The sequence below is a fragment of the Prionailurus bengalensis genome, chromosome X (assembly GCF_016509475.1).
Source record: "Prionailurus bengalensis isolate Pbe53 chromosome X, Fcat_Pben_1.1_paternal_pri, whole genome shotgun sequence".
NCBI lineage: Eukaryota > Metazoa > Chordata > Mammalia > Carnivora > Felidae > Prionailurus > Prionailurus bengalensis.
The window spans coordinates 125,008,888-125,022,464 of record NC_057361.1 but is presented as its reverse complement, the minus strand read 5'-3'; the positions used below and the strand labels follow the sequence as shown (position 1 = coordinate 125,022,464).

The window sequence follows — 13,577 nt, the reverse complement described above, 5'->3', positions numbered from 1 at the left end:
TGCAGGTATCTGGAAGAGAACTTATGGTGGTCTGGCCCACAGTGGGACCAGTGGAGGTGGGAGAGGTGTGTGGATTCTGACTTTACATTGAAAGTTAAGCAGAGACTATTTCCTGACTGGTTGGATATAGTGGATGAAGGAAAGAGGTAAATCCAGGATAGGTTAAAGTGTTTTGGCCTGAGCAACTGAAAGGGTGGATAAACCATTACTGACATGGGGAGGATTGGATGCAGCTGGTTTGGGAGAAAAACAATCAAAAGGTAAATTATGATGGTGTTGATTTTGAAATGTCTTAGTGGCATCTGGTAGGCATTTGGATATTCACCATTATCTGGTCACTACCTTCATGTGCTATTGGAAGAGTTATTCATATAATCATTTTCTTTAAATCAACCTTAAATCAGCTCACTTTTTCCTTTAGCTCCATGCTAAGCAATAATATTCATAACATCAAGGGATTTTTTAATTAATTAATTAATTTTTAAATTTACATCCAAGTTAGCATATAGTACAACAATTATTTCAGGAGTAGATTCCAGTGATTCATCTGCTATGCTCATCCCAGCAAGTATCCTCCTTAATGTGCCTTACCCATTTAGCCCATCCCCATACTCATGATCCCTCCAGCAACCCTCAGTTTATTCTCTATATTTAAGAGTCTTTTATATTTTGTCCCCTTCCCTGTTTATATTATTTTTGCTTCCCTTCCCTTATGTTCATCTGTTTTGTATCTTAAATTCCTCATATGAGTGAAGTCATACAATATTTGTCTTTCTCTGATGAATTTTGCTTAGCATAATACCCTCCAATTCCATCCACATAGTTGCAAATGACAAGATTTCATTCTTTTTGATTGTTGAGTAATACTCCATTGTGTGTGTGTGTGTGTGTGTGTGTGTGTACCACATCTTCTTTATCCATTCATCTGTTGATGGGCATTTGGGCTCTTTCCATACTTTAGCTATTGTTGATAGTGCTGCTATAAACATTGGGGTGCAATAACATCAAGGGTTTTACAGACCTACTGGTGTTTTTTGCTCAATACACGTTAAAATCAATAATTACAAACATAGTTCCCAGATTCCCTTGAAGTTCAACCCTGACATTTCCTTCATACCCAACCCTCAGCAGAATCTGGGCACCTAGCATACACAGACTTGAATTGAGCCATTGGCTTTGACACCCAGGAGCCTCTGAGGGCGTTTGAAGGGATTGCAGTGAGGCATTCAGAGAGGAAGACCTGGTCCGACAGCACAGTGAAGCCTTGAGGGTAGATACCTAACTGCCTCAGTAAGCCCTGCTCTGCCCTCTGCTAGATGGGGGGGGTGGGGAGAGATTTCATTGAGCAGAGCCCACCACCCTTTTCTTAGGTCCATGCGCCCTCTGGTGGCTGGGTTTTCTGGCTCTGTGCACTGGGGGCTTCTGAGCTCTTGTTTTCAGGCTACTCAGTAGGGGACCCTCTACTTCCGCCTCCTTTCAAGGAAGGAGGAAGAGGTCAGATTAGCTTTAGGCTCAAGACTAAGGAACAGATATGTGCTGCTGAGGCTGGGACTCAGGCTGGGCTGAGTTGGGAGCAGCAGTCTGCAAGCCAGGCTGAAACCACCAAAGGTCAGACCAAGAGGGGAAGGAGAGTGATGGGTGGGAGCAGGGACTTTTGTTTTCTACAGAAGGTCACCAATGCAAAGAAAAGCACATTGGTGGCTATATACAAATAGGACAATTTACCTTAAGTGGGTATTTTCAGAGGAAAATAAAAAACATTCCAATATAAATATTTTAAAATTAAGAGCAGGGAACATCAAACTGTGCTGAATAAATACAACACATAATGGAAAATGTACTTCAGTTCTTATATTACACCCAGGTATGGGAGAGAAGTGGGGGTGGTAGCCAGAAATGGCCAGGAAAGAGTCATGCTTTTGCAGAAAACAACCAAGGAGGGGACTGGGACGGGGCACAGACACAGACACTGTCTGTCTAGGCTGACATCCAGATACTCACACAGGTGTGTGTTTGCACACACATGTGTGCATGTACACACACACACACACACACCTAGAGCTGCATGGCACACACACACACACACATACACCCTGAGCTGCATGGATATTCTTTCTGTCACTCTTTCATCTTTTTCTCAATGAGCAAAGTGTGTTTAGATGAGAAGAGACCAATTGCTAAACAGACCTTCACAGTCCAGTATGCAAGAAAGTCTCACATAGAAGGCTCTGGTAAGCCTGCGAACTGAGTATCAGAGGAAGAAAAATCAGAAGAGTGATCCAGGCAAAGGGAACAGCATGAGAAAAGTCCTAGAAGCCTAAGAGAATGTAGACATTCAAGGAACCACAAAAGCTCATGGGTGATTCAATTCAAAGATGTCTGGGGAGAGGGTGGGAGCAGAGCCCTGAATCCTGCATCTCAACACAGTGGGTTCCCCACATGACCCACATGAGTCAGCTGCTTTGCACTGGGGAAAACCAGGTCCAAGATTCAATGTCTGCCAGGTTGATGATGTGAAATCAGGCACCCGTGGGGGCTGGACAGAAGGTAAACCACATTCTAGGGAGAAAGACTGCAGATTTATTACTATAACCAAGGAAACGTTTTTCAATGCAGTCTTCCCCCTTATTCTGGGCCCAGTGCCATTCTAGGGCAACAAAACTAATACCACTCTGGCTTCCAGCATGTAGGGAAACTTAACTCCTTCATGTAGCCTTATCTATAAGCATCTGGGCAAGCAACTGGTTGGCTCCCCAAGGACTCCACTTCCTGGGGGCTCAGTCTGTCTTGAAGTGAAGGGGCTTAGTTAGAGCTTTTCTTTCAGCCCAGCACCCAAAGGGGAAGCATACACAGAATGCTGTTCAATCATGAATGCCGCCTCCCTACTGCTCCCACTCTCAAGGACCAAGTCTAAGCATGGGTAAGATGGGTTATAGATCCCTCCAAGTGAGTCTGCCCCTGGTTAAGATTTGTTACTATAAGGTAGGGAAGAGGCCAAGAAAGTACATTAAATGTAAAATAATTCTGGCTAGAAGAACGAATTCCAATGAAAATCAATGATGACACCTACATCCAGGCAAATTGGACTACATCAAAATTAAACACGTCTGTGTATAAAAATGTACAATCAACAGTTAAAAAGCAACCTATGGAATGGGGGGAAGAATTGCAAATCATATATCTGATATCTGTTAACATCACGAGTATATAAAGAACTCCTACAACTCAACATTTAAAAAAACAAACAACATGACTGAAAAATTTGCAAAAGACTAAATAGACATTTCTCCAAAAAGATAAACAAATGGCTAACAAACACATAAAGAGATGCTCAACATCACTATTTACAAGGGAAATGAATATACGACTACAATGAGATACCACCCCACACCCATCAGTATGGCTACTGTTAAAAAAAAAAAAAACAGGAAACAAGTATTCGTGAGGATGTAAAGAAGTTAAAATCCTTGTGTGCTGTTACTGGGAATGTAAAATGGTGCAGTTTCTATGGGAGACAGTATGATGGGCCCTCAAAAAACTACAAAAATAGGATTACTATATGATGCAGCAATTCTACTTCTGGTTATAGTCTCAAAAGAAATGAAAAAAAGAAATTGGGCAGACACTTGTGTACTCATGTGCATAGCAGCATTATTCACAGTAGCCAAAAGATGGAAACAACCCAAGTGTCCATTGATAGATGAATGGAAAAACAAAATTTGCTCTATCTATACAATGGAGTATTATTCAGCTTAAAAAAGGAAGGAAATTCTGACACATGCTACAACATAGATGAACTTTAAGGACATTATGCTAAATGAAATAAGCCTGTCACTAAAGGATAGATACTGTATAGTTCTGCTTGTATGAGGTATCTAAAGTAATCAAGTAATAGAAACAGAAATTAAAATGATGGTTGCTAAGGGCTAGCAGGGAGAGACTATGGGAAGTTTTGTTTAATGAGGAGAAAGTTTCAGTTTGGGAAGCTGAAACATTCTGGAAATTTGTTTCACAACAATGTGAATGTACTTAACACTATAAAATTGTACACTTAAAAATAGTTAAGATGGTAAATTTGATATGTATTGTACCATGATTAGTAGATAGAGAAATAGAGACATAGAGAGATAGATGACAAATAGGCAGAAAGATAGGTAGGTAGATGATAGAGATAAGTGGTGTACACAAAGGCATCTAAATCTGCATCTAGAGCTTCTTGCTCACTAATTAGCACTTGTCCTTTGGATTCCTGGTCAAGTGGTACCCACTCAAATATCTGCTTCTCCAGAAGATCGTCCATGAATCACCAGACGTAGTGTTTCTGTCAAGACCTGGATACTGGCAAATGGAAACTTAAGAGTTTCAGTGTGTTCACTTACTGCCCCAGTAATTAAACATTTTCTGAAAGCCTGACCTGGGCGAGGCATGTCCTCAAGGCTGAAGACAGAGCAGTGAAGGACAGTGTCTTGGCCCTGCCCTCAAAGAGCCCACAGTCTGGAAGGGAAACCAGAAAAACAACCATACAGCAAATAGCCAGGACACAGACTAGCAAGTGCTGTGGGAGCCTAGAGAGGGGATGATTGACTGCATATGTGGGAGCTTTCTCGGAGAAGGTGGTGCCTGAGCTGAGTCCTGAAGGACAAGTCGGGCTTAGATAGACAGCAGAAGACAGCAGAGAGAGTGTTCCAGGCAGGGTGAGTCCTGGATAAGAGGAAAAAAGAGGGGAGAAAAGGAAAGAATGTGAATAGCAGAGTTGAGCAATAACCACTAGTTTAAATTAATTTATTAACTTATAAGCACCTCTACTGCAGATATGAACTTGAAGAGCCTCCCACACACTGCCAGCCTCAGGGCCTCTTCAGTAATGTTCTGTATAGAGGGGTGATCGCCAGAGCTCCCACCCACCTCCTTCTCCAGGTGGCATTTCCTTGCTCCTCACTCCCTGCCTTGGAATGGACCAGAAACAAGGAGAATAATCATCTCCCTGGTCCAGAGAAGCCTGCAGAGACCTTACTCCTGGATGGCAACATTAAAATGGATGGACAGACTAGGACTTGGAGTGCCTGATGGAGTGGCACCCCTAAGAGAACACTCTTCTACCTGCCCCCCTCCTTTCCTTGCCTTGGGATACAGACACTGGGTACCTGTGCTGTCTGTAGTCATTTATTGAACTACAAACATGTGCAGGAAAATGGGGATATTCACAACACATATTAGAAAAGCAAGGGCCAGAACCAAATGGGAAGTGGCTATGTGCAAAGGACCCGGGAGAGAGGGCAGTTTCACATTAGGGTACACACTGTCCTGCAGATTTGCTTCTTCAGAACAGATCATTGCCCAGGCTTCCAGCCCTAGGACAGACCCCTTGAAGACAGTTCAGATGCTCCTCTCTTTCTTCCTCAGACTTGGACAAGCTAAAGCTCCTGGAAACTGAGCCAACATGGTCTACTTTGTGCATAAGCTTGGCTATTAGCTGGACCTGGAGGAGGGCTCCTAGATGATTGAGCCAAAAACCTAGGACAGAGAGGCTTTGGGGAGAATTCAAGAGGGTAATGCATACAAATATGGACACCTACACAGCTCTTCTAGTTCCTGGGGTCAAGGACAAGGCTGCTAAGGCAGTTGGGCCCAAGACCTTATGGCTTATCAACAGCAGCTGGCTCAGGGCTATTCATCCCATCTGACAGGTAATCATGGTAATCATCTTCATTGTTCTGCTTCATCTTGGTTTCCAGAATGGTGATGCGCTGCTTAAGTTTCTGCTGGGCTCCCGTGTACTCAGCCAGCAGGCGGCCAAAGCGAGTGTGCAAGGTCTCCATGTTTGTCTCCAGCTGCTCTAGTTTCTCCTGCACGTCTACCTCCATGCTGGCTGCCACCTCATTCTCATCTAGCAGTCCCTCCTTTATCAAGATCTCCCGGCCCCTCTCCTCCAAGACCTTCTTGGCATCAGGGTACTCAGTCACAGCTTCCATAAGATCATCCTTGGATAAGCAAAAGAGATCTGAGTAACCAAGGCTGCGGATATTGGCTGTGCGTCGATTTCCCATTTTGCTGCCCTTAATGTTAAGGATACTGATCTCTCCAAAGCAACTCCCGGCTGAGAGCAGGGCATATTGAGTAACACCATCATCAGCCACTACTGCCAACTTGCCCTCCTTGATTATGTACATCTCCTTGCCAATATCACCCTTGCGGCAAATATAATCCCCAGGGCTGAAGACCTGAGGACGAAGCTTCAATACCAGCTCCACCAGCAGGCCAGCCTCACAATCCTGGAAGATGCGCACTTTTTTGAGGGTGGATAGATGGACATTGATGGCTATCTCAGCCCTCAGCTTTGCTGGCAAGTTCTTGAGAACTTCCCGCTCATCCACACTCTTCTTATTGGTCCACAGGTAGTCAAACCACTTAATGACCTTGGCTTCCATATCCTTACTGACCTTTCGGAACTGCATGTAATGTTTGACAGCATCAATCTTGGCCTGGAATTCAGCCCGAGTGGCATTCATGTTGGAGATCATAGAGCCCACATTCCCCACAATGGTGGCAAAGATGAGGACACCAATCAGGAAGTCAAAAATGACAAATAAGTACTCCTCATCCTTTACAGGAGGTGGTGTCTCCCCAATGGTGGTGAGTGTCAGTGTAGACCAGTAAAGGCAGTAGATGTATTCCCTAGCCAGGTAACCATACTCAGGGTCAGTGATATTGGGATAAACCCAAGTGTCAACTCCAAAGCCAATGGACTTGGAGATGGCATAGTAGATGCAGGCATTCCAGTGGATGATGACCAAGATGTAAAGGACCAAGTTGCTGATTCGGAAGATGTTGGGGTAGCTGGTGCGTGTCTCAGTGCGGTCAAAGAATTCAAACATGCGGGCAAAGTGTAGCAGGCGGTTAAAACGCAGCTCAGGGCTGTGGATGCCCACAGCAAAATAGATCAGATCCGTTGGAATGATAGAAGCTACATCCAGCTTGAACTGTAGGGTGTGGATATAGTTGTCCCGCAACTTCTTTGGATCTTTGACCAGCAGCCCCTGCTCCAGAAAGCCTAGTAGAGATGCAAATCAGTATATCAGCTCTGCTCTCAAGCTTGTCCTTCCTAATTGGTTAATGTTCAGCAAGGGAGAAACTGCGCATTCAACCCTCATTCCTAAAGAGAGGTATAGGAAATTCACATAGCAAAGCTAGCATGAAGGACCCCAAGAGATGATCCCAAGGTCTAAACCTCACTAGGCACATGGGGACTGTAAGATTCAAAGAGGAGCAGACACCAACCCGAGTCCCAGCCAGGCAGTTGAGTCTAACACTGTGTCAAGAGAGCTTCTTGAAAATGTGGACTCAGGATTTTGGACCTATGGGTCATGCTCCTGCCTGTGCATCACAGTTATTCACTTACCTGTGCGCAGTCGGATGAAGAGGTCCGCAATGTACACCACATCTGAGAAGTAGTCCAGCACTAGCCACACTAGGTAATAGGTTTTCTGTAGGTCACTGAAGCAGGCTCTGTAGGAAGACAGGACTGGACTTCACCCTCAAAGCCAGTCAAGGATCCCTGGAGGCCTCAAACTGAGTGCCCACTGACTGCAGGTTTTGGGATGGCTACCAGGATGCTGATGATTCACAGTCAGTCTGGTGTCATGCAGAAACTTAATGACAAGCAACTTTTACTCCAACTCTTATTATTGCATAGATATTCCTAAATAAACATCTACACTGACCATTACTTGTCTGTCTCATCCACTGAACCATGAATGCCAAGAAGACAGAGACTACCTGTGAGTCATTACTGCATGCCCCATGCTCTAGCCCAGAGCACCAGGATTTGACAAGTGTGAGTTAAATGAAAAATGAGTCATTGGAAGTATGAATTATAATACACAGCTGAATAGCCTCCATGCCCATCTTTTCAACATACACCTACTGAAAGCCCAATACAGAGCACTGGCCAATCCATGTCAGAGAGAAGATAGTAGTTGGGCTTAGCCTAAAGGTAGTGGTAATGAAGAAAGGTTGGAGGATGCAGGACAGTTTTAAGAGGAATTAACAAGACTTGGTGACTGAATGGGTAGAGACCTAGGATATGGACATAATATGAGATAGAACCCAGGATGATGGCCCAATGATTGTATTAGTCAAAGGGAAAAGCAGTTAATTCTAACTATTTGGTCGCATTTCACATAAAAGCCCAACCCCCTCCTCTGCTGCACAAAGCCTACAGAATAGTCCTGTGACTGCCTCATGCTCACTTGGAGTCCTCCAGCCACACTAGGCCATCCTCAGACAAGGTTTTGATACTTGTTCCTCCTTCCCAGAAAGTTTCTTTCACCAACCTCAAGTCTCTTGGGCATTTGTTTTGTTCATATTTGCTGCCAGTGTCTCCCACTAGCCTGAGAGCTCCAAGACAGCAGTGACCTGATGGATGTTCAGTCAAATCCTTGCTGAATGAATAACTGAAGTGGGGGATGGGGTGGAATGGGAAAGCTACCTGTAGAGAGTGGCTTTGGAACTGAAATTGTGAGAAGAATCTCCATAGGCTAAAAATAGGGAGAGGGAATTTTCTCTTGAGGCAAGAACATGTTATTATCCAAGAGTAGAGAATGCTAGGGCTGGGAGTTGTCCAGAAGGTAGAGCTAGTGAGAAGGCCAGGTCCAGAGGGCCTTGAAGGCTACATTGAGGGCTTGAACTTCATCCTGTCAGCAATAAGGGACAATTGAAGGGTTTGTGAGGAATGACTGACAATCAAATCCCAGTTTATACAAAGCATACTAGTTGCAAGTGTGAAGGATGCATTAGAGGGGACAAGAGTGACCGAAAGAAATGGGTGCAAGGCTGTTGTACTTGTCCCAGGGAGAAAGGAGGGTGGCCTTGCCAAGGACAGTGTTGGTGTGGATGGAGAAGTAGGAACAGATTATGGATACCAGGAAAAGGATAGAGGCGAAGCTTTAGTAGCATATTAAACTGGAAGGTGGGAGGGGGCATTGAGGGTTAATAGGGCAGAGGGAGGTGCCATTGGCAAGCAGAAAATTCAGAAAGAAGGCTGAGCTGGAATGAGCTCTGCGTCCATAGCTGAGACTGGTATTCTCTCAAACCCAAAGCCTGTGCCCTGGGCTTCTTTGGCCACCCCCTCCCAGATCCCTCCCTGCTCACCTGGCCACCAGCAGACACCAATTGTAGAGGACAAGCATAGCAATGACAAATAGCCAGCGGTAGTACCAGTCCCCAGCTGGGTCCAAGACAAATAGTTCAAATTTCTTCCTGAGGAGACAGACAGAGGCCAGGCTTGGGGACTAGGTCCCCAGTGTGGCAGCACCCCAGCTCCCAGAGGCTAGGGGTCCCTTAAAAAGTAACACTTATGAGGATGTACAGAGTAAGGACTGAGTTGGCTCAGGGCCTCATTTTCAGAAAGCCACAACTTGGTACTGGGCATCTGAGTAGAGGTCACATAGATAAGAGTCACCCTTCTTCCTATTTTAACCCCGCATAGGCCCATTGGCTCCAATGACTTATGGAGACTCCTTGCTCAGAGGGCAAGGCAAGGGGCAGTGTCTTTATTGGGGTTGGCCTCAGGACCTAGGGAGGGACTTCCACAGGATGGTAATGAGGGCTCAGGGATCCCTCCTGGGAAGAAAGAGGAATTCCAAGCAAGTGAGTGCCATGTGCGTCCTGCCCACCCCACTCTCCTTGTTTGGTCTCTGGCCTCCAGCTCCCAAATCACTTTCCCAGAAGCTACGTCCTGTCTTGGCAAAAGCTCTTTTCCTCCACTGGCCAGAATTGTGGAATGCCGGCTTGGCCAGACATCCCCAGTTGCCTACTCATTCCTCAAAGAATAGACCCTCTGGTTCCACCTCTCTGCCCTCCCTACTCCTTCCTGTGCAGTTGTTCCAGGCCTTCCTTAGCCAGTTATCCCCCAGTATGGCCTCTCCAAAGGCCCACCTCTGTACCTACATTGGCACTGGTGTGGTCATACTCTCAGCAGCACTCCCCAGTTTCACCCTTCTCTGCATTTACTGACTGCTGAAACTGAGAGGGGCTGGTACATATTTAGGTGCCCTTGCTATTTGCCTCATTAGCAGCAAGAGGACATATGAAAAAGGGCAGCTAAGGGAAGAAAAGCCACCAGGGGCTCCCATAGCAATTGGCCCCTGGAAGTTGGAAAGTTTGTGAACAAGGAAAATGGAAATGTACTGGAGTTAAAACCATAGCAGGTCTCCTCTGCCAACTCCTTTACCTGTCATGGCAGGGTTTGGTATAGACCCCAGTCTGTCCCTGGTGATGGCATAAGAAAGGTCACCAAACCCTACAATTGCATGCTTGGGAGTCCCTCCAGTCCCAAAAGCTGGAAAACTATACTTGGTGCCCTCGCCCTCGCCGTCCTTGTTGCCTTTGCCATCGTCTTGCTGTGTTGTCACGGTCTGGAGCTCAGGCCCACGGAAACGTTCCAGGAATGAGTCAGGTCGAGGTTCCTCCTCACGGAAATTCTTGTTGGCCCACTCTCTGATGATCCCCACCAAGCGGACAATCCTAGAGATGACAGGGAGCATGAGCCAGAGAGGAGAATCATACTGTTCAGAAAGGACCCGGGCCCAAGAGCTCACTATCTGTTGAGGGAGATGGAGAGGAGACCCTGGAAACAGGCCAGTCTATGATGTCCCCCATGCTAAGAGTTGGGAAGGGGGCCAGCACTGAGGGCAGAGAGGAGTTCAGGTATGTCTCTGAATGCAGCCTGAGGGGTAAGGGATAGCTCTGAGAAGACTCCCTGTAGGAGGTGCCATGTCAGTTGCTTATGAAGAACAAATAGGTGGTTTCGAGCAAGATAAAGATTGTGCTAATGGAGGACAGGCCAGGAGGAAGATTGGCCTAAGTTTCTTGATTTCCCTATGGAGCCTTATGACTCTGGGCTGCAGATCTCAAGGTCCTCTACTTAGACCCTTTTGCTGGAAAAGATCCCCCCCCTTCTCTCAATTAGGAGACAGACAATTCTAAAGGGAATGATCCACTGACCACTTCTAGCTTGCTCACAGGAGCCTCCTCAGAAGAAAACTGCTTCCTAGGGATCTTGGCAGAAAGGCTCAGTTGGAGTGAGACAAAGAGACTCATGGTAACCACTCTGATAGGCCCCATGGGCAAGAACAGGTAGCAGGAGGGCAGTGGTGGAACCCACCTGCGGAAGCCACCCCTCCCCCGCTGGGGGGCATCCATCTCCGCCAGCCTCTGCAGTTCTGAGGAGGTGTCATCATCAGCTGTAGATTGTGGCCTGTAGAGGAAGGAGCAGAGTTGACCAAGGTTTCTCTGGGCATACTTTGTCTCCTATTATACTTTTATCTCCTGGAAGGTGCTTAGAAATCCCATGGTCCCTTTAGAGGGTAACTTTAAGCCAAAGATTGTTTGCTCTGTGGCAGTAAGGCAAAGCTGGGAGAAAGGAGAAGCCTCCAGGTCCTCTCTGAAACGATCCAATCCAATAAATTCACCTGCTGTTTGTCCTGTTGTCATCTTTGCCATTGGCCTTGATGGCAGGAGGTGCATGGAAGTTGTGGTTATTGGCTGGGGAACTCTTCACACCATTTGATTTTTCTGTCATCCTCCATGTATGACTGATATCCTCACCTGCTAGAGAGATGGCCAAGAGGAAGCTCACAGACAATCTTAGATACCATATAAAGTAGAAGAGTTGCAGGTGAGCAGTGAGAACAGAACCAGGGCTCACCAGGCAAACCTCAGCATTCCTGGGTACTGCTATGGCAATGCAGGACAGGGGGATCCAGCACTGCCTAAGTACCAGGTTCTAAACACCAAAAGGTGATGGTTCTGTCCCCACCATGCCCGGTAATTTAAAAGGAAACAGGAGTAAATCGCAAAATGTGTTTATTTTTCTTTTACTGCAGTGAATTTTTTGATAAATTGAGTATCAATGCTAAAATGGAACAAAACAGCGGTGCCTGAGTGGCCTAGTCAGTTAAGCATCCAACCCTTGATTTTGGCTTAAGTCATGTCACGGTTCGTGATATTGAGCCCCATGTCTGGCTCAGTGCTGACAGCATGGAGCCTGTTTGGGATTCCTTTCCTTCTCTCTCTCTCTCTCTCTCTCTCTCTCTCTCTCTCTCTCTCTCCTCTTCCCCTTTCTCTCCAAAATAAAATAAAATAAAATAAACAAAAAAATAGATAAAAACTATCTAAGACATCTTCTGGTGCTTTGGCTTTGCAGATGTCTTGCGCATGCTTACACTGCTGAGCACCTCCAAACCAGCCACTGCCCCAAAACTCCTGCCCCATGGAATGAGATGTATCTCCTTGGCCCAAAACAGCTGCCACCTCCCCTGGCTCTCTGACTCTCCTGACCCAAGACCACGTTAAAACTCATGCTCCTCAGGTGGGAGTCCATTTTTCATTGACTCTTTCAACCAGGGGTACTGTCTCTGGGGATCCTCCTTTCAGCTCCAGTTATATTCTTTCTAGCACACATTCCAAGTAATGTCGCACAAGCTGAGAAACAAAGAGGAGCTCTGTGTGTCGAGCAGGGAATGAAAAGGAGAGAAGGGAGAGCTCCCATAGGCTCCATGAGCTCCATGGGCTCCATAGGCAGTGGTACCAGGCAGGACTCTCTCCTTTGGGCTACAGGGAGCCTTGGAAGAGCTGAGAAGTAGCATAGGTAGAGCAGCATTATATTCTAGAAATATCCTCTGGCTGCTAGGTAGAGACTGGATTAAATGGGGAACAAGATTGAAGGCAAGGTGGTAGAGAGAAAGCTGAAGAAGATGGTGCCAAGAGAGCCTGAGGTGAGTAGAGTGTAAAACTACTCAGGAGGGAGAAAAGGCAGGACTCAGAGATGGATGGGAGAGCAAGTGGGTGGAATCACACAAAAAGAGAATACAGAGTGAGGGACCAGTTCAGAGCTCTGGAGAACCCTAACATTTAAGATATGAGTAGAGGAGGAGGTATCCACAAAATAGACTAAGAACAAGGAGCCTGAGAGGGAAAATCCAGAAGAGAGACAGGAGATTGTATTCTGCAGTATTTCCTGGCATGGGATCAGGGGGGTTGGGGCAAGAGAGACTCAGGGCAGCTCTTCTCTGCTCAGGCTGGTCGGCATGCCCCACCAGATTTTGATCATAAATGGTCAGCACACTCCCCAGGTTACCTATGGCCCCTACTGCTGAAACCCTGCCACTCCCCACCTTTTCATCTCCCCCTCCCCATCCACCTGTTCCAGCGTCTGAAGCCGTCACCATGGTGATGGCAGGTACATCAAGCTCCGTGGTGAGTGGTAATAACAAGCAGCCTCAAAGCTGCTCCCCTGGTGCTCTCTGTAGGACTACTGCACTGGGATGCTAATGAGGGCACCTGAGGAATAGGAAGCAGCATCTCTGAGTCCCTGCTTGGACCCTAGAGGCAGCAGACCATGGAGACAGAAAGTTCCAGGCAATGCAAACAAAGTTGATGCCATTCACACTGATCAGAGTGGGCCTCGGTAGAGCACTGTTTAGTGAATGAACAGCAGGGGTACAAGTGGGGCAGTAAAGGGCAAATCCATTGCAAGGCAAATCCATTGTACTTTCCATGTACCAGCATGGAAAGTA

General features: G+C 46.4%; 1 protein-coding gene across 1 annotated transcript; it reads right to left on the bottom strand.

Annotated features, from left to right (window-relative positions):
• Positions 1-5,200: 5,200 nt before the first annotated feature.
• Positions 5,201-11,606, bottom strand: CNGA2 (cyclic nucleotide gated channel subunit alpha 2). The gene is made up of 6 exons (XM_043569753.1): positions 11,472-11,606; positions 11,165-11,257; positions 10,354-10,524; positions 9,151-9,258; positions 7,400-7,506; positions 5,201-7,051 (listed from the first exon to the last, which is right to left on the bottom strand). Exons 1-6 carry the CDS (start codon positions 11,579-11,581, stop codon positions 5,637-5,639), a joined length of 2,004 nt encoding a protein of 667 aa, XP_043425688.1. The 5' UTR covers positions 11,582-11,606; the 3' UTR covers positions 5,201-5,636.
• Positions 11,607-13,577: the final 1,971 nt, after the last annotated feature.

Coding starts and splice junctions, on each gene's coding strand:
- CNGA2 (XM_043569753.1), bottom strand. CDS start 11,581: ATGACAGAAAAATCAAATGGTGTGAAGAGTTCCCCAGCCAATAACCAC. Junction 11,258..11,471: donor GACAACAGGACAAACAGCAG/GTGAATTTATTG, acceptor CTTCCTCTACAG/GCCACAATCTACAGCTGATG. Junction 7,507..9,150: donor TGGTGTCTGCTGGTGGCCAG/GTGAGCAGGGAG, acceptor GTCTTCCTACAG/AGCCTGCTTCAGTGACCTAC.